We start from the raw sequence: 21855 nt of genomic DNA, 5'->3' as shown, positions 1-21855 counted from the left end.
GAAACATGGACTCAAAATAGTTGTTGTTTATGTCAGAATAGCCATTTTAATATTAACGGTAGTAGTGTTTTGTTTTGGTTTTTTGGAGGTGGGGAACTGTAAGCTTCTGTTTGCATCTGTAATCAGAGATCCATGAGACAGTTATAAGTAGTTATGAAGTTAGATCTTATCAATTTTAATTTCCCTGCTAGATGTTCCTGAGATTTTAACAAATAGAAAAACAAGTTTATCCCACTCTTTGCTGTTATGTATCCTGATTAATGGAAGTCATAAATAATAAAAGGTGTGCAGCAAAAAAGTATACAAGCAAGCTATAAATTCATAAGTGAATTATCAGTTCTGAAAGGAACCTAGTTGGCTGGAAAAGTGTAGAAGGTCAGTAGTCTGAGTCTGCGCAGAAACTGTAGTTTGCTTTTCTCTACTTTATCTGTATTTCCTTCCACTTCTATACAACCCCATGTTTCCAGCGAAGAGTAAGTACATTGGTGCATAGTGCCATTTGAGGTCTTTACAAGTAACAGTTGGAAATGAGATGAGCAAGCACTTATTTAAGCAACTAGGACCAGTTTAATTACAGACAGTGGCAGAGCCTAAGTGTATTTTTTCCTGTTCTATTATCCTGCAACCCCTCCTGCCTTTTATCTGTGTAAAAGTCCTGCAAGATAATGTGTGAATCAGTCAAAAGTTCAATTAGCTTTTTACCATAGCATTCTTATAAATAGTTTGATAAAGGAAATGCCTTACCACATTTTCTTCTGTAGTACCAGCACTGCTAGAGTCCTGATTAGTAGGTGGATGCCTTTCTACAGGAAAAAAAACAAAACTTAAAAAGACATCTTTTTGCCAACACCCCAATTCTCCCTTATTCCCACCTCAGTAAGAACAAATAGTTGTTCAGTCGTGTCCACCTCTTTGTGACCCCATGGGCTGTAGCCTGCCAGGCTCCTCTGTCCATGGAATTCTCCAGGTAAGAATACTGGAGTGGGTTGCCATTCCCTTCTCCAGGGGATCTTCCCAACCCAGGGATCAAACCCAGGTCTCCTTCATTGCAGGCAGATTCTTTACCATGAGAGTCACCAGGGATGCCCCACCTGAGTATGATTATGTTATTAGAATCACATTAGTCACTCCCCTCTTTGTATCTTTTTCCAACAAACAGCATTAAAAATGTCCTTAATGTAGAAATACTTCATCAAAAACACACAGCAGTAAATTCAGGTGCTCCAAAGCAGGGATAAAGGCAGTTCAAGCAAGCCAGAAGCTCCTGGCTCTCTAAGATGGTTGGCCTGATGCCTACTAACTATAAACAATGGGAAAGAGCCAAGATGGTGATGGACAGCAAAAGGGGGCATAAAAAAATTCAGACCACAAACTATGGAACACTCTGTTTTATTTTTTTAAGTGGCCCACGCCCTGATGTGTTTTTTGCTGACATCTGACTGCTCCTCCAGAATCAGAATCCGTCCTGCTCTCTGCCTTGGGATGCTGACCTGGATGGGTTCTACCTGCAGGGCTTCTCTTCCCTCTGCTTTCATCTGGGGTGGAGATCAGAGGGCAGGAGGGGCAAAATCAGGTGTTTCTTCTCCTAGCTCCTTCCGTGTCAGGTCACCTTACTCTGGCTGTGTGCTCTATGTGAAGCCACCTTCCTTACAACACAGCTGGTCCTGTGACTCTCTCCTTTCAGGTTTTGGGCACTATTCCTCCTCCTTGTCCCTTTAGATTGAGGGCTTCCAGCAAAGCTCTGAGGGGTGCAGTCTCTTCTGTGCTCCCCTTTCTCCAGTTTTGAGTGTGCCAGGTGCTTTGTGTTGGAACTTCACTTGTGCACACTTCCACTATAGAAACTAAACCGTCATTCTTGAGTAGTGCCCCCTCTCCTAGAACTTGAACCCAATCTCAAGTACCATGATATTAGGTTTTGCATGGTGAAGACAAACTAGACTACCTGAAACCTCCCATTTTTTCCCTACTTCTGGCAGCTAAGGGACAGGAACATCAAGGGCAATGGCCTGCTTATTCACATAGACAATCACAGGGCTGCAACAGATGAAATCCTTGCTCACTATCACCCTTAAAGCACTACCTTCAATAATGGTGTCCACAATGACCAAATAACCCTGACTTCAGCAGGGGCAATAGGAAAATATCAATCGGAAGAAGGGACACTGAATCTGTCTCAACCTCCCAGGACACTCAGAGCTTTCTTAGAGAGATGATGAAATCAGTGAGAGCTTCATGGGGCCAAGATCTACCTCTGCCACTAGTTACCTGGGTCATCTCAGGTGCTGCCTGTAAGTCTGTTTCAGATGCTTATTTAGCATTTGCGTTATCTTTTTTGATTCTAATTTTCTGACCTGTAAAATGTGGAAATAAGTAAATCTTAAGTTTTTCACCAATCTAAATTTGTTGATAAAAGCAAAGTCTTTTAAGAAGTCCTATGACCGTGGAATCTTAGTATCATGTTGAATTACTACAAGTAATTAAATTACTGTAAGTTTTCTAGCAGAAAATTTAGAAAAAGTTTTAAAAAACTTCCCATGATTAAAATAAAATGGCTCATCAAGGACAATGCTGTTTTGAGCAGTAGCAACTATTAACAAGGGCTTCCCTGATGGCTCAGCTGGTAAAGAATCCGCCGGCAATGTGGGAGATCTGGGTTCAGTCCCTGGGTTGGGAAGACCTCCTGCAGACAGGAACGGCTACCCACTCCAGTATTCTGGCCTGGAGAATTCCATGGACTCACTTGCCATCTTGGATATGCCTCCACCTGAACCCCTGGGCATGAGACCAAAGCCCCCATGAGATAGTACCTCTGTGGAAACCGATGCATCTTTTTGATCTAACAGCTCGAGGGGCCACCGACAGCAACAAAACTGCCGATACAACGGCCACCAAAACTGGAACAATTATCCCAGCAGGCGCTCTTGGGCTTGCTTCTAAATAAGACAAACAGAAAGTCTATAGCTGCAAGAAAAGTTACCAGACAACAAAAGAAAATGTAGAGCTGGGTGAGTATGTTTATTCAAAGTAGCTATTTCTGCATTCTGCATGGGAAGCAGATATCATATTAGTGAAAAGACTTTTCCTAATGAAAAGACCCATTAAAGACACAAACAACAGCCCTGTCTGGATCAGTGTTTTTCATGAGCATAAATAATACTTCCCAGTTCTCAGGTGGCGCTAGTAGTAAAGAATTCTTCTGCCAATGCAGGAGACATAAGAGATGAATGTTTAATCCTTGGGTCAAGAAGATCCCCTGGAGGAGGGCATGACAATCTACTCCAGTATTTTTGCCTGGAGAATCTCACTGACAGAGGAACCTGGCAGGCTACAGTCCATAGTGTCAAAAAGAGTTGGACATGACTGAAGCAACTTAGGACATCACCCCATCTAATATATCTATTGGGGGAATCTGCCAAAGCTGATATTAAACAATTTGGGCCATAGTGGGGATGGGAGTCAAGAGAGGAAAAAGTCTGAAAACTTGAGAGGCAATGAGTTTTTTATGCATTTTAAGTCTTTGTTTTATATTGTAATAAGGGAATTAACATATTTTTGTGTGTGTGACCCCCATGGACTGTAGCCCGCTAGGCTCCTCTGTCCAAGGGATTCTCCAAGAATACTAGAAGGGTTGCCATGCCCTTTTACAAAGGAGTAATTATGACTACAAACTAACTGCAGCCTAGTGTTTTCTTTGGGGGATGAAGGTAGGGCACAGTGTACCCTTGGCTTGGAAAAGGCAGGATCCTAGAGGAATAGAGAGAAGAGGTACAGAGATGATGAGAAAAGCTGAATAGGAGCCATGATCTTGAGTAAAAAGTGACAGGTGACCACCAAGATAACCAATGGTGCTTGGAGTTCCTCAGGAATAACTGGAGGAACCTGAACTCTTTTCAGCCTCTTGATTGGAACTAGAATTGTTATAATTTGTATTATAGGAGGTAACATTCAAAACTAGAATGCCAAGTACATTTATAAAACATATGTTCCACTGACTCATTTTAATAAATATAGAGAGGTGCCATGGTCTCCCATGATGTCAACTGCTGAAGGATAAGGTGATCAGCCCCCCTAGACAGTCAACTTCATGAGTACACATTCCTTGATTCTATGGATACTGAACTAGAAATATTTTAAACAATGAGTTGTGGCAATTAGCTTACTCTTTGGAAGGAAAGTTATGACCAACCTAGATAGTATATTGAAAAGCAGAGATATTACTTGGCCAATGAAGGTCCGTCTAGTCGACTATGGTTTTTCCAGTGGTCATGTATGGATGTGAGAGTTGGACTGTGAAGAAAGCTGAGTGCCGAAGAATTGATGCTTTTGAACTGTGGTGTTGGAGAAGACTCTTGAGAGTCCCTTGGACTGCAAGGAGATCCAACCAGTCCATTCTGAAGGAGATCAGTCCTGGGTGTTCATTGGAAGGACTGATGTTGAAGCTGAAACTCCAATACTTTGGCCACCTCATGGGAAGAGCTGACTCACTGGAAAAGACCCTGATGCTAGGAGGGATTGTGGGCAGGAGGAGAAGGGGACGACAGAGGATGAGATGGCTGGATTGCATCACTGACTCAATGGACATTGGTTTAGGTGAACTCAGGGAGTTGGTGATGGACAGGGAGGCCTGGCGTGCTGCAATTCATGGGGTCGCAAAGAGTCGGACACGACTGAGCGACTGAACTGAACTGAGAGGTAAAAAATGAGCCAAATTAGGCACAACCTTAATGTTTCAAATGTCCTCTGATGACTGTTTTCACCAGGTTTACAGACCATGCTTCAATAGCCTGCAGCAGAAGCTTCAGTTCTAACTTCCCACCATGCCTGCACAGCTTTCTCTCCCCAGACCCAGACCCTAAGGCACATATCAGCACAATGGTAAGCAGGAATTGAAGATGCTCAGCCCACAGAGTAACAAAACATAGAGGTTCTGTCTTCCATTTCTGAAGCTCTGAAACCCTAAAAGGGAAATCTTCTGGAAGTAATTTCCTTTTATTTTTCAGTGCAAGGCTTTCGTGTGGTTCAAGAAAGGAAACTATCTACCATTTTGACTGGGAGTATCCCTGTAAACAGTATTTTCAGAAATTCTATTCAAAGGTATTCTTGAAATGCCAACCTAATTTCCTATTTGATGTTCACAATCTCTACTGCTGTACCTGAAACCCATGTCCAACCCTACTTGTAACTTACCTACATGCAGTGTTTGGCTGGTGAGTAAGGTACTTTCATTTGATGAAATATCGCACAAATACTCCCCACTGTCTGAAAGATGAAGATCCTTCACAGTTAAAGAGAAGTCACGTGAGTTTATCAGCTCTTCTTTCCATGAAAGTCGAGGTTGATTGATAAGTGTTTCTTGTGAGGAGTTCTTAAAGTAAGCCAGGAGCAAGGCACTCCCACTTTCCACTCTGTACCAAGTGACTGTGAAGTCTTGATTTGGTGGGAAAAAACTGTTTTCAGGTTTACACGAGAGTAAAACGTTTTCACTTTGCATTTTATGAAGGACATCTAACAACATAATAGAAAAGTAAAGATAAATGAAAAATTTTTCAAATGAATTTTCTAAGTTATACTTAGAAATATCTTTGAAAACACTTTTTGGAAAGTAGTGAGATATTTGTGCTGTGGAGTTTCTTAAAAGCTTTATACCACTATTTTAAAGTCACCCACCAAGGTTAAGTTTAGGCTTCAAGGAGGCCCAAGCCTGGGCCAGCTAAGGAGATGACACACCTGGTTTTCAACTCCTACAACCTGAGCATGATCACTCGAGTGCTGCTACCAGTTACCAGCGTTTTTAACTCAGCAATCTTCTGTTGACCTCTTGAATGCTGGTGTTCCCCAGGCTGCCTTCTTGTCACCATGTACTACCTAGTAGTCTCTGCTACTTCCATGGTCTCAGCCACTTCTTAATCTCTCTTTTTGAACAAAGTCTTTTTCCTAGAACATGAGTATTCTAACCATGTGCAAGAATTCCCTACCAGACCGATCTTTTAGAGCAGGAAGTCTGCTGGGTATTCTCGGCTTCCCCTCCAGAGTTAGCAGCCCATTGTCCTTCCTGTTCTGCCAGCTGACTTCTATGGACCGCCATGAATTATCCTCCCTGGTTTTAGACTCACCTACTCTGCAGTCCACCTGCGAGAGAGTGATGCCAAAGCAAGCTATCTAAAACACAACAGTCCACCTGTGAAAGAGTGATACCAGAGAAGCCATCTAAAATACAACTTCCAGTCTCTCCGATGCTTCATATCCTTCTTTGGCTCCGAAATACCTCCAGGCCAGCTCAAGCTCCTTAGCAAGATGAAGGCATTTGATCTGGTTTTTGCCTTCCTCTCTAGGCTTAACTCTTGATACTTCAGTTTCACTCTCAACCACTTTTACGTTCACAAATTCAGGCAATATTTACCCCCATCTCTGCTTTTGCATATAGTATGTTTTTTACCTGGAATGCCTATGTTCTCCTGAAATTCCCTACTACTCCTTTAAAGTTCAGCCTGTATGCAATTCCTTAAGCATATATCCTGTAACAACCTGATCCATACCGAACCGTAGTGAACAGATTTAATCACTCTTTTTGTATGCTACTTGCCCGGTTTAGTTTTATTTTTACATGTTTGTACTAGATACTGTGGATTCATAAGTGAGAGTCCACAGCATCTAGTACACAGCTGGTTCTGAGGTTCACAGGCTGAGTGACAAAGTTTGGCACATAATGGATCCTCAACAAGACAAAACAGCACTAAACGTAAGGAACCAATGGAACTTCAGGATACTCAATTCTGAATAAACAAGAGAAATTATGATTTTCCAAATAAAATATTTACAATTTAATATTTTCAACCCTTTCCCACATTTCCATTGCTACTTGGCTGATGAAGAGAGAATATTAGTGGCCCATACTATTAACATCATATAAGGATAATGAATAATTTTCCCAAATAAGACATACATATGACCAGTAGGCACCTGAAAAGTTCAACATCACTAATCATCAGGGAAATGCAAATCAATGCAACTACAATGAGCTATCACCTCACACCTGTCAGAACCACTACTATCAAAAAAACAAACAAACAACAAGTGTTGGTTAGATGTGGACAAAAGGGAACCCTGTGCATAGTTTGGCCCCAGATACATAGCAGGGAGGGAAGACAGCTCCACCCATCAACAAAAAATTGGATTAAACATTTACTGAGCATGGCCCCACCCATGAGAACAAAACCCAGTTTCCCCCTCAGTCTCTCCCATCAGGAAGCTTCCATAAGCCTCTTCCTTCTCCATCAGAGGGCAGACAGACTGAAAACCGCAATCACAGAAAACTAACCAAACTAATCACATATACCACAGCCTTGTCTAACTCAGTGGAACTATGAGCCATGTCGTGTAGGGCCACCCAAGATGGATGGGTCATGGTGGAGAGGTCTGACAAAATGTGGTCCACTGGACAAGGAAATGGCAAACCACTTCAGTATTCTTGCCTTGAGAACCCCATGAACAGTATGAAAAGGCAAAAATATAGGACACTGAAAGATAAACTCTCCAGGTCGCTAGGTATCCAATATGCTACTGGAGATCAGTGGAGAAATAACTCCAGAAAGAATGAAGGGATGGAGCCAAAGCAAAAACAACACCCAAATATGGATGTGACTGGTGATGGAAGCAAGGTCTGATGCTGTAAAGAGAAATATTGCACAGGAACCTGGAATGTTAGGTCCATAAATCAAGGCAAGTTGGAAGTGGTCAAACAGGAGATGGCAAGAGTGAACATCGACATTTAGGAATCAGTGAACTAAAACGTGGGGTATCTCTTCACAGCTGCTCCAGCAAAGTGCAGCCGCTGCTCCTTACCTCAGACGTGGGGTAGCCGTGAAGAGATACCCTACATCCAAGGTAAGAGAAACCCAAGTAAGATGGTAGGAGCTGAGAAAGGGCATCAGAGGGCAGACAGACTGAAATCACAATCACAGACAACAGGCCAATCTGATCACACAGACCACAGCTTTGTCTAACTCAATGAAACTAAGCCACGCCATATGGGGCCACCCAAGATGGACGGGTCGTGGTGGAGAGGTCTGACAGAATGCGGTCCACTGGAGAAGGGAATGGGAAACCAATTCAGTATTCTTGCCTTGAGAACCCCATAAACAGTATGAAAAGGCAAAAAGATAGGACACTGAAAGATGAACTCCCTAGGTCGGTAGGTGCCCAATATGCTACTGGAGATTAGTGGAGAAATAACTCCAGAAAGAACGAAGGGATGGAGCCAAAGCAAAAACAACACCCAGTTATGGATGTGACTGGTGGTGGAAGCAAGGTCCGATGCTATAAAGAGCAATATTGCACAGGAACCTGGAATGTTAGGTCCATGAATCAAGGCAAATTGGAAGTGGTCAAACAGGAGATGGCAAGAGTGAATGTTGACATTCTAGGAATCAGCGAACTAAGATGGACTGCAATGGGTGAATTTAACTCAGATGACCATTATATCTACTACTTTTGGCAGGAATCCCTTATAAGAAATGGAGTAGCCATCATGGTCAACAAAAGAGTCCAAAATGCAGTACTTGGATGCAATCTCAAAAACGACAGAATGATCTCTGCTTATTTCCAAGGCAAACCATTTAATATCATGGTAATCCAAGTCTATGCCCCAACCAGTAATGCTGAAGAAACTGAAGTTGAACAGTTCTCTGAAGACCTAAAAGACCTTCTAGAACTAACACCCAAAAAAGATGTCCTTTCCATTATAGGGGACTGGAATGTAAAAGTAGGAAGTCAGGAAACACCTGGAATAACAGGCAAATTTGGCCTTGGAGTACAGAATGAAGCAGGGCAAAGGCTAATAGAGTTCTGCCAAAAGAATGCATTGGCATAGCAAACACCCTCTTCCAACAACACAAGAGAAGACTCTACACATGGACATCACCAGATGGTCGACACCAAAATCAGATTGATTATATTCTTTGCAGCCAAAGATGGAGAAGCTCTATACAGTCAGCAAAAACAAGACTGGAAGCTGACTGTGGCTCAGATCATGAACAATTCAGACTGAAATTGAAGAAAGTGGAGAAAACCACTAGACCATTCAGGTATGACCTAAATCAAATCCCTTATGACTATACAGTGGAAGTAAGAAATTGACTGAAGGGACTAAATCTGATAGAGTGCCTGATGAACTATGGATAGAGGTTCGTGACATTGTACAGGAGACAGGGATCAAGACCATCCCCAAGAAAAAGAAATGCAAAAAAGCAAAATGGCTGTCTGAGGAGGCATACAAATAGCTGTGAAAAGAAGAGAAGTGAAAAGCAAAGGACAAAAGGAAAGATAATACCCATTTGAATGCAGAGTTCCAAAGAATAGCAAGGAAAGATAAGAAAGCCTTCCTCAGCGATCAATGCAAAGAAATAGAAGAAAACAACAGAATGGGAAAGACTAGAGATCTCTTCAAGAAAATTAGAGATACCAAGGGAAAATTTCATGCAAAGATGGGCTCAATAAAGGACAGAAATTGTAGGGACCTAACAGAAGCAGAAGATATTAAAAAAAGGTGGCAAGAATACACAGAACTGTACAAAAAAGATCTTCACGACCCAGATAATCATGATGGTGTGATAACTCACCTAGAGCCAGACATCCTGGAATGTGAAGTCAAGTGGGCCTTAAGAAGCATCACTACAAAAAAAGCTAGTGGAGGAGATGGAATTCCAGTTGAGCTAATTCAAATCCTGAAAGATGATGCTGTGAAAGTGCTGCCCTCAATATGCCAGCAAATTTGGAAGACTCAGCAGTGGCCACAGGACTGGAAAAGGTCAGTTTTCATTCCAATCCCAAAGAAAGGCAATGCCAAAGAATGCTCAAACTACTGCACAATTGCACTCATCTCACACGCTCGTAAAGTGATCCTTAAAATTCTCCAAGCCAAGCTTCAGCAATATGTGAACCATGAACTTCCAGATGTTCAAGCTGGTTTTAGAAAAGGCAGAGGAACCAGAGATCAAATTGCCAACATCTGTTGGATCATCGAAAAAGCAAGAGAGTTCCAGAAAAAACATCTATTTCTGCTTTATTGACTATGCCAAAGTCTTTGTGTGGATCATGATAAACTGTGGAGAATTCTTCAAGAGATGGGAATACCAGACCACCTGACCTGCCTGTCCAGAAACCTGTATGCAGGTGAGGAAGCAACAGTTGGAACTGGACATGGAACAACAGACTGGTTCCAAATAGAAAAAGGGGTACGTCAAGGCGGTATATTGTCACCCTGCTTATTTAACCTATATGCAGAGTACATCATGAAAAACGCTGGGCTGGAAGAAGCACAAGCTGGAATCAAGATTGCCAGGAGAAATATCAATAACCTCAGAAGTGCAGATGACACTACCCTTATGGCAGAAAGTGAAGAACTAAATTAGAGCCTCTTGATGAAAGTGAAAGAGGAGAGTGAAAAAGTTGGCTTAAAGCTCAACATTCAGAAAACGAAGATCATGGCATCTGGTCCCATCACTTCATGGGAAATAGATGGGGAAACAGTGGAAACAATGTCAGACTTTATTTTTCTGGGCTCCAAAATCACTGCAGATGGTGACTGCAGCCATGAAATTAAAAGACGCTTACTCCTTGGAAGGAAAGTTATGACCAACCTAGACAGCATATTAAAAAGCAGAGATATTACTTTGCCAACAAAGGTCCATCTAGTCAAGGCTATGGTTTTTCCAGTGGTCATGTATGGATGTGAGAGTTGGACTGTGAGGAAAGCTGAGCGCCGAAGAATTGATGTTTTTGAACTATGGTGTTGGAGAAGACTCTTGAGAGTCCCTTGGACTGCAAGGAGATCCAGCCAGTCCATCCTAAAGGAGATCAGTCCTGGGTGTTCTTTGGAAGGACTGATGTTGAAGCTGAAACTCCAATACTTTGGCCACCTGATGCGAAAAGCTGACTCACTGGAAAAGACCCTGATGCTGGGAAAGATTGTGGGCAGGAGGAGAAAGGGACGACAGAGGATGAGATGGTTGGATGGCATCACCGACTCGATGGACATTGGTTTAGGTGAACTCAGGGAGTTGGTGATGGACAGGGAGCCCTGGCGTGCTGCAGTTCATGGGTTGTGAAGAGTCGGACACGACTTAGTGACTGAACTGAACTCATGGTGTGTAATCTATAAAATATCTAATTACTATATTTTATACTGAAATAATATTGTAAGTCCACTGTACTTCAATATATTTGAAAGTTAAGAAAATTCAGGGGAAGGAAAGGCCCAAAAAAGATAGCTAACCTCTGCTGCTGCTGCTGCTAAGTCACTTCAGTCGTGTCTAACTCTATGCGACCCCATTGATGGCAGCTCACTAGGCTCCTCTGTCCCTGGGATTCTCCAGGCAAGAATACTGGAGTGGGTTACCTCTACTTTCCCTATATAATGGAGATTTACAGAAAAAATTTGCTTTACTTCTAGTGAACTATAAAACAAATAATTTTCCTCAGTAATAGATAAATGGTGTCAATTTAATTTTTCTTCTCTTTAAACTCTTCTTAAACAGTATGCTATAGATAGATTGATCAGAGTTTGGGTTTGTTCAAATAAATGAGAGGAAGGAGCAGATGTGTTTATAAAGATTAATGGGCTAATGCTACTTAAGGAGACTAAACAGAAGCAATGCTAATTTTTGTTGGTTGAAAAACTGGCAAGAATCAGAGGTTGTGACCTGCTAGTAGACAAGCATCCTTTCCTTCTCCTCTGATCTTTTAAAGTGCAATGCAGGTAGAAAATTCTGTGTAGAAGAACCATAGAGAAATACAGTAATACATACAAATATATTTGATACTTTTCATTTCACACATTTTCCTTTAACTCATAAACACCTTGCAAGGTAAGGATTACTTCCATTTTACCAACATGGAACCAACACTCACAAATAAAAATGATTGCTTGAGGCAATAGAGCCATTAATTAGAGCTGGGACTTCAGTCTGGTCTTCTGACTGCTGCAAATGCATTTCCTTCCTTTTTGTATTCCTTTCTTTATCTGTAAATCAATCCCCGTTCCCTCCCTACCTCCGACAGCACGTTCACACAGAAAGCCTACCTTTCCTTGTCCATCTTCCTGTCCATGTTTGCTTCAGCAGTGGGTTTTCAATTTCACACTGATATGATGAATTTGATCCTGTAATATTTACTCTGCTGTTTATATGAAAAGGACCCAAAGATCCAACTTCTTTCCCATTGTTTTCAGAGATAGATGTATTATTATCCACTTTCCATGTGATAATTGGATAAGGAAAAACACTTAACACATTGCATATTAAGAAGCTGTTGGTGGTATTCTTTTCATACTTCATCACAGGTGTGACAAAAGCTATGAGGGAAAAAGAAGGGCATGTGAGGAACTCTCATTAGTTTCTTTTTAGGCTGCCTGTGCAGAACACTTAGTATTTTAATACCTGTGAACCGAAAAGCCAAGCTTTGTGAGTAAAACTTGGCAGTTTCTGAAAGGAAAAACTACAAAAATTCTGTAGAATCTTAGGATATAGTCTGGTGATTGACAAGAAAAACAAAAAGTATGCATGGATACACAGCAACTAGCAAGCTCAACTCTCTAGAAAGAATTCTAGAAAAAAAAATGGCCTCAGTGAGCAGTTAAAATGTGAGCGTCAGAAGTTGATAAAGTGGAGCTCATGCAGCACTCTGTACTCCTCAGGTACTGACTCAGAGGCTTTTTGGTTCTTCATTTACCCATAATTCTTAGATTTCTGAGTCAAGGTTTGAAGCAGCTAAATGGAACAGAGGGAGAAAGGACAAAGCCTATTAGAAAACGCCCCTCCCCCCAACAAATAAATGATTAGATAAGCAAAGTGAATAAAGATAGGGGAAAGCATAGAATATTACAAATAACTTAATTTAGAAAATAGGGAATGTAATTTAAATCAATAATTCAATATTTTTAAGCTATCATATTGGCAGAATTTCTTAAAACTGGTAATATTAGGTGCTGATATAAGAGTTAAGGGGAAATGGATACTCTTATGCTGCTGCTGTACGTGACATATTATAATTTTACTCCTGACCCTTTTGTTTCAGACCATTTCCTAATATTAAATATAAGGATGTTCATCACAACATTTTTTTGTAATGTAAAACACTATGAATACCCAAATACCTATTAATGGAATAATGGGTGTATCAATGCTATACTCGAAAATACTATGCATTAAAAATGAGGTAGTTTGTACACATTGTCTTAGAAGGAAGCCCACAGCTTATTCAACTAACAGGAAGGCATTCCAGGCAACATAGAATGGTACCACTGTCGTGTTTGTTAAAGCTTACATGTGCACTCACCTCCCACTTTTAGGACTATTTTCTTTGTGATTTTTCCAAGTGATGTTCCCACATAGCATACGTAGATTCCTTCATCCTGAAGGGTTAATCTTCTGAAAGACAGGGAGGCATTCCCATTGTGAATCTCACCATGGAAGAGGGATATCCTGTTTACATATCTGGGATCTTGCTTTTCCAACTGGTCGCTGTCTCTGTAGTATGAGTAAACATTGGTATCTTGGTTCTTCCAGTGAATTACGACATTGGGTCCACTCTCAAATGAGCAAGGGAGAATGACATCTTCACCTAGTCTTCCAGTGACGATTTGCTCATTCATACTAACATGACTGAAGGAAGCATCTGAAAACAAGAGCAGTTATGAAGTGAATTAGTGATGGGTGCTTATCAGGGTTGTATCAGGGCTACCTAGAACTATCCTAGGTCAGCAGCCTGATCATTAACATCTATCATCTATCTATCTATCAAGAACCTTTGCTAGTCCAATGCTCAGAAACAAGCCATGAAGCTCTGTATTTGAGCTGTATTTGAGTGTCTGCAATTTTAATTGAGTGTCTGTTGGACTCAATGTAACTATTAGAATTGACAACAGTGTGAAGCATAGAAACCTTGCTTGATGCTTGATCAATAGTCTCATTGCTCCTCTGATCTTGGCCTACACAGTTACTGGAAATTATATTACATTATATTATATAAATTAAAGATTCCTGTTGATTTTTATCCCTGAACATATATCTTTAATACTTACTATACAATAACAAGTTATTAAATAGTTTATTCAGCTTCTGGAGCCAGCAGACTCTTACAGAATAGAAAAATCTTAACTTGGTTGGGTTAGGAAATATTTGGGACATGTAAAAGATAATGCTGCATTCAGGCATCTGTTGGGAATAAACAGACATTAGTTTCAAGAAATGGCACACATAGGAGGAGTCCAAAAGGGGACATGAAGTGACTCATTTATTTTGGCTTTAGGACAACTCACAGGGTATCCTATGAGTCAGTTAAAATATAGTTAAGAAATATTATTCTAGATATAAATGTAGAAGTCCAATCCTCCTAATACATATAAGTTTATATATATGTTTGAAGTAAAGTTAAAGTGTTAGTCACTCAGTCATGTCTGACTCTACAACCCCATGGACTATAGCCTGCCAGGATCTTCTGACCATGGAATTCTCCAGGCAAGAAAACTGGATGGGTAACCATTCCCTTCTCCAGGGGATCTTCCTAACCCAGGGATCGAAGCCGGGTCTCCTGCATTGCAGGCAGATTCTTTACCAGGGAAGCCCATATATAGTCAGCTTCAGAAAGTGATCTTAAAAAGCAAATGGACTCATCACAATCAGGTTTTTGCAAAGAAAATATACTTATTATCTCATAATCACTGCAGGTAGCCACTTTTTCCTGGACAAAACGAAAAGTAGATCATATGCCTTATCTATGAATTTTGTGATATTTTCACTGGAAAGGACATTATTTTACTCCATTGACCTTGGCCAAAGCCACCTGTGATGGGAGAATTGGGTGTTCATGTGGCCAGGTCACAAAGTCTTTTCCCTTGGCCTTCTCTTCTGAGGCTCTTTCCATTCTGCCATGTCCCACTTTGCCTCAGAGAAACAGTCTGTCCAAAGGCTAGAGGAATGTGGCATTAAGCTGAGAGATGTGGAAAGGTAGGAAAGAAAAGGAGTGGTTTTGTTGACTTCCCTAATTGTCCTACTAAACATCTCTAGTATTTTATTGGGTAATTAAAAGTGCCTGTCATAGGACCTAGCAAAGCTGATAGTACCTTTTGTTGTGTCAAGCACCAAGCTAACACTTAAAAACAAATCAACCAACCAATCAAATTTGCCTTTATAGTGATTTTATATCTGGTAACAGATAACAGATTAGAAAGAGCCTTAATCAGAGTAGACAGAAGAAAACATTATTTTTAATCTTCATGCAGACTTCCGTCTGCCTCCTGTTTATTATTAATTGATCTTTTAGAAAAGTTGACAATGCTATGGCTACAGAAGAAACAGCCCCCTTGTATTGTGGCTCATGTTCCCGTCTAATGATACACATAACCAACACTTGGGTATAGTATAAAGGCACTTACCTTGAGGTCCACACAGAGACGGTATAAGAGTGAAGAAGAAAGCCAGCACTGCCTGTGCCTTCATGTCTCGTGGAGATCATATTACTGATACTATCAAAGAGAAGCAAAATATGCAAGTTACAGATTTCAAGTGCAGACAGGAATTGGAAAAGAAAGAATTAATGTCTCTGCCTATAGGAGAATCATTAAATTAACTCTGCTGCATTCACACAAATAATTCTTCTACAACCATTAAATCTTTAAAATTAAATACTGTAGAAGACAGTTCAATGGTATGGAAAGAAGCTCTTAATGTTATAGGAGAAAAATCAGATTACAAGGCAACTTTTAAGTAGCACAATCCCCTTTTAAAAGTACACATGTTTCTGCACATAGGAGGCCAACAGGACATATCACTAAATGTATAGCAGGATGTTAACTCTGAAGAAGAGATTTCACATCTAAGGCAGTACCTGCTATATAACAGATTCTGAAAAATGGGTGTTGAATGAATAAAGATTTGGTATACATTAAATGGTGGTTCTCTGGATATTTGAAGAATAAAAACTGTATGATCATCTCAGTAAATGCAGAAACAGCTTTTGACAAAATTCAGAATCCATTTATGATAAAAACCCTCCAGAAACTGGGCATAAAGGGAATATACCAAAACATAATAAAGTACATAGATGGCAAACTCATAGTTAACATCATACTCAATGGTGAAAAGCTGGAAGCCTTTCCTTTAAGATTATGATACCCACTCTGGCCACTTTTATTCAAGATAGTATTGGAAATTCTAGTCACATCAATCAGACAAGACAAAGTAGAATTGAGATCAGAAAGGAAGAAGTAAAACTGTCACTATTTGCTGATGACTTGATATACACATAAAAATCTTAAAGAGGCAACCAGAAAACTACTAGAGCTTGTTACAAAATTAATATTCAGAAGTCTGTTGTATTTCTATACACAAATAATGAAGTATCAGAAAGAAATTAAGGAAACAATCCAATTTACCATTGAATCAAAAAGAATAAAATCCTTGGGAACAAACCTACCCAAAGAGGTAAAATACCTGTACATGGCAAACTATAAGACACTAATGAAAGAAACTGAAGCTGACACAAACAGATGAAAAGATACACAATGTTAATGGGTGGGAAGAATACTGTTAAAATGACCAAACGACCAAACGCAATCCAGAGTCATTGCAATCCCCGTCAAAATGCTGAGGGCATTTTCACAGAACTAGAACACCTAATTCTAAAATGTGTATGGAAAGGTAAAAGACCATGAATAACCAAGATAATCTTGAGAAAGAAGAAAAGGGCTAGAGATATCATGCTCTCTGACTTCAGACCATACAGCCATCAAAATAGTATGATACTGGCACTAAATCAGACACATAGGTCAGTGGGACAGATAGAGAGCTCAGAAACAAAACTCCACACATATGGTCAATTAAACTATGACAAGGGAAGGAAGAATACACAATGGAGAAAAGACAGACTCTTTAATAAGTGGTGTTGGGAGAATTAGACAGCTACATGTAAAAGAGTGAAATTACAACATTCTCTAATGTCATACTCAAAATGGATTAAAGATTTAAATATAAGACCAAAAATCATAAAACTGACAGAAGAAAACATAGGTAGAACACTCTGACATAAATCATAGCAATATTTTTTAGATATGTCTCCTAAAGCAAAGAAAATAAATGCAAAAATGAACATATGGGACCTAATTGAACTTAAAAACTATTTCACAGCAAAGGAAACTATTGACAAAATGAAAAGAGCTATCAAATGGGAAAAAACATTTGCAAGTGATACGACCAATAAGTGATTAATATCCAAAATATAGTACAACTCATACAACTCAACATCAAAAACCAAAATTCAATTTAAAAATGGGCAGAACTGAATAGACATTTTTCCAAAGAGGAAATGTAGATGGCCAAAAGGCACATGAAAAGATGCTCATCATTGCTAATCATCGGGGACACGCAAATCAAAGCCACAATGAGCGAGCACCTCACACCTGTCAGAATTGCTATCATCAAAAAGAAGACAAATAACAAATGTAGATGAGGATGTGGAGAAAACGGAACCTTCCTATACTGTTGATGGGAATGTAGATTGGTGCAGCCACTGTGAAACAGTATGGAGATTTCTCAAAAATCTAAAAATAAAACTACCATGAAAAGTGAAAGTCATTCAGTTGTGTCCGACTCTTTGCAATCCCATAGATGTACAGTCCATGGAATTCTCTAGGCTAGAATACTGGAATCGGTAGCCTTTCCCTTCTCCAGAGGATCTTCCCAACCCAGGGATGGAACCCAGGTCTCCTGCATTGCAGATGGATGCTTTGCCAGCTGAGCTACCAGCGGAGCCAAAACTACTGTGTGACCCATTAATTCACACCTGGGTATATATTTGAAAAAAGCAAAAACACTAATTTGAAAATATGCATGTAGCCCAATGTTCATACAGGCGCTATTTATAATTTCCAAGATATGGGAGCAAACTACATGGCCATCAGCAGATGAACGGATAAAAAAAGATGTAGTGTGTGTGTGTGTGTGTGTGTATTTCATTGTACACAGTGAAAACTACTCAACCATAAAAAAAGAATGAATTTGCATATGGTTAGACTTGGATGGTATTATGCTAAGTGGAATAAGTCAGATGAATAGAGACAAATACCATATGATGTAACTTACATGTGGAATCTTAAATTACTGAGTGCCACAAAAAACGAAACAGACTCACAGAAATGAGAACAAATTAGTGGTTACCACTGGAGAAATGGAAGGGGAGAAGAAAAACATGGGGGTAGGGGATTAAGAGGTAAAAACTAGTATGTATAAAATAAATAAGCTTCAGGAATATATTGTACAACACAGGGAAATGAGCCAATATTTTATAACAACTATAAATGGAACATAACCTTTAAAAATTGTGAGTTACTATTTTGTACACCTGAAATTTATGTAACATTGTACCTAAACTATAACTCAATTTAAAATTAAGAATTTTTAAAAAGATAACAAATAATAAGTGTTGGCAAGGATGTAGAAAAACAGAGAACCCTCATGCACTGTTGGTGGGAATGGAAATTGGTGTAGCCACTGTGAAAAACAGTATGAAGATTCTTTGAAAAATTAAGAATACTACCACATGATCCAGCAATTTCACTGCTGGGTATTTACTGAAAAAAAAAAAAGAAAAAAACAACCAGAAAAGATATATGGACCCATATGTTTATTGCAACATTATTCACAATAGCCAATATACAAGCAACCTAAGTGCCCATCAATAGATGAATGGATAAAGAAGCTATGATATACATATACAATGGAATATTATTCAGTCATAAAAAGGATGAAACCTTGCCATTTGCGGCAATATGGATGTAACTAGAGGGTATTAAGGTAATAGAAATAAGTCTGACAGAGATATTAAAATACTGTATAATTTCTCGCATATGCGAATCACACCAAAAAAAATGTGAACCAAATGAACAAGGTATAGATAGATACAGGGAACAAACAGGTTGTTGCCACAGGGGAAGGGATTAGGGGGAGGGAAAGATGTACATGTGGAGAAGGCGAAGGCACCCCACTCCAGTACTCTTGCCTGGAAAATCCCATGGACAGAGGAGCCTGGTAGGCTGCAGTCCATGGGGTCGTGAAGAGTCGGACACAACTGAGCGACTTCACTTTGACTTTTCATTTTCATGCATTGGAGAAGGAAATGGCAACCCACTCCAGTGTTCTTGCCTGGAGAATCCCAGGGACGGAGGAGCCTAGTGGGCTGCCGTCTATGGGGTCGCATAGAGTCGGACACGACTGAAGCGACTTAACAACAACAAAGATGTACATGAAGGAGGTTAAAAGGCACAAAATTCCTGAGACTTCTCTGGTGGTCTAGTGGCTAAGACTCTACGCTCCCAACACAGGGGGCCTGGGTTCGGTCCCTGATCAGGGAACTAAATCCCACATGCCACAACTACGAGTTTGGATGCCATAACCAGATTCCTCTGCCACAACCATGACGTGGAATAGCTAAACAATACTATTTTTTTTAAAAAAGAAATGCTTTTTTTTAAAAAGGTACAAACTTCCTGCTGCAAAATAATTGAGTCAGGGTATGAAATGTACACGCGTGCATGCTAAGTTGCTTCATTCATGTCCAACCCTGTGAGACTATATGGACTATAGCCCCCCAGGTTCCACTGTCCATGGGGATTCTCCATGCAAGAATACTGGAGTGGGTTGCCATGCCCTCCTCCAGGGGCTCTTCCCAACTCAGGGATCAAACTCACATCTCTTATGTCTCTTGCATTGGCAGCTGGGTTCTTTACCACTAGCACCACCTGGAAAGCCTCATGAAATGTACAGTGTGGGGGAAACAGAGTACATAATTATATAATATCTTTGTAATATGACAGATCATAACTAGACTTCTCATGGTGATGATTTTGAAATATATGGAAATATTAAATCACTGTTACATAACAGGAACCAACATAGTAGTAAACTAACATACCATAAAATAAAGTGTTTGGCAAAGTAAACATGTAAAACAGGAGTAGTTATAAAAATAAGAACTTCATATTTCTTCTTATAGATGTATTTGATTGTATAATGTATGAAAAGATATATATCACAAGGCTTATCTCTTTAATAGTAAGATTAGAAAAGAAAGAAAGTGAAGCTAAGTTGCTCAGTTGTGTCCAACTCTTTGTGATCCCATGGACTGTACCCCACCAGGCTCTTCCATCCATGGAATTTTCCAGGCAAGAGTTCTGAAGTGGGTTGCCATTTCCTTCTCCAGGGGATCTTCCTGACTCAAGGATTGAACCTGGATCTCCCACATTGCAGGCAGACGCTTTACCGTCTGGGCCACCAGGGAAGCCCAGTAAGATTAAAAGTAATCATTAAATTCATTTTCTGCCATGAATAGATGTAAATATGTAATGATGCATTTCACCTTTACAGGCTATTAAAAAACAATTCAAGATTTAATCAATCTCTTTCAAGCAAGAATTAACTCCACCTTGTTTAATGTAACTTCAGAACATTCCATTTCCACTATTGTACTAAAGGTTCAATTTCCCATTTTCCATGATGACTGCAATATTTTCTACCTTTTCTTGAAACTTCCAGCACCCCCGCTTCCCAACCTCCTTTCAGCTGATGTTCTTGATTCATTAATTGAAAGTTGAAGTGTTAGTCGCTCAGTTGTGTCCAACTGTTTGCGACCCCATGGACTATACTTAGTCAGGTTCCTCTGCCCGTGGAATTCTCCAGGCAAGAATAATATTGGAATGGGTTGCCATTCCCTTCTCCAGGGGATCTTCCCAACCCAAGGATTGAACCTGGGTCTCCTGCATTGCAGGTAGATTCTTTACTAGCTGAGCCACCAGGGAAGCCCTGATTCATTAATTAGTTAAAGTTAACTATGGATGTTCCCTCATCCCCCTAGCATCAATTTAACCAACCCGTTAACAGCTGTCTACTCTTTTGACTCCTCTCCTCCTCTTATCCAAATCCAAACCCTTCGCTTTTGCTCTGCATCTCACATCACTTTTTATTTTCAAGAAATCTGTCCCTGCAATTACATCACTTTTCTACTCTATGATTCAATTCTTTTCCTCTACTAGATTGATCCTGAGCAAAAATGCTCCAATTTATCCCATCTTAAGAACATGAGAAAAAACAATACTCTCCACTGACTCTTGGTTAACTATATACCTATTTCTCAACTCTGTTAACTTCTTAAAATAATTGTCTAAATAGCCACCCCCATTTTGGAGATCAGCCCTGGATGTTCTTTGGAAGGAATGATGCTAAAGCTGAAATTCCAGTACTTTGGCCACCTGATGCAAAGAGTTGACTCACTGGAAAAGACGCTGATGCTGGGAGGGATTGGGACGAGATGTAGGAGGAGAAGGGGACGACAGAGGATGAGATGGCTGGATGGCTGGATGGCATCACTAACTCAATGGACATGAATTTGAGTGAACTCCAGGAGATGGTGATGGACAGGGAGGCCTGGCGTGCTGCGATTCATGGGGTCGCAGAGTCGGACACGACTGAGTGACTGAAATGAACTGAACTGAACTGAATTTTCCCCTTAACATTTCCCCTCAATCCACTCCAGGCTCTTGTTTCCAAGAAGTGTCATAAACTGCCCTTTGTCAGTGTCACCAAGAAGTTCTGTGTTGCCAACTCAGTGGATGCGGTTTGTCCTCATCTTATTCAATCTCACAGGAGCACTCAACATGGCTGTTATCTTTTTTTATTAAGGATTCTTCTCTTTGTTTCTAGGCCACCACAGTCTCCTAGTTTTTCCTTCCTCATGGCCGCTCCTCCTTAGTCCTCCTTACTCAGCCTCCTCCTTTGCTTGTCCTGCTTCTGTAAAAGTACAGGACATTCT

At 40.2% G+C, this 21855-nt stretch overlaps 1 protein-coding gene across 7 annotated transcripts in view; it reads right to left on the bottom strand.

The window, feature by feature from the left end:
* HHLA2 (HERV-H LTR-associating 2) overlaps positions 1-21855 on the bottom strand; it is a 135895-nt gene that overhangs the window by 9074 nt on the left and 104966 nt on the right. For 4 of the 7 annotated variants that reach the window (XM_015471258.3, XM_059887807.1, XM_010801129.4 and 1 more), the window contains 7 exons: positions 15431-15520; positions 13333-13671; positions 12080-12349; positions 5188-5505; positions 2808-2933; positions 745-803; positions 21-116 (listed from right to left, as the gene is read on the bottom strand). In XM_015471258.3, the coding sequence (XP_015326744.1) occupies positions 33-116; positions 745-803; positions 2808-2933; positions 5188-5505; positions 12080-12349; positions 13333-13671; positions 15431-15494 (1260 nt within the window). In that variant the 5' untranslated portion in view covers positions 15495-15520 and the 3' untranslated portion in view covers positions 21-32. Of the gene's footprint in view, positions 1-20; positions 117-744; positions 804-2807; positions 2934-5187; positions 5506-12079; positions 12350-13332; positions 13672-15430; positions 15521-21855 lie in introns of those variants that run through there. The other 3 variants (XM_015471263.3, XM_059887817.1, XM_059887820.1) reach the window with 3 other exon arrangements.

The sequence above is a fragment of the Bos taurus genome, chromosome 1, assembly GCF_002263795.3.
Source record: "Bos taurus isolate L1 Dominette 01449 registration number 42190680 breed Hereford chromosome 1, ARS-UCD2.0, whole genome shotgun sequence".
NCBI lineage: Eukaryota > Metazoa > Chordata > Mammalia > Artiodactyla > Bovidae > Bos > Bos taurus.
The sequence above is the reverse complement of the archived record's forward strand: the minus strand, read 5'-3'. Positions and strand labels throughout refer to the sequence as shown.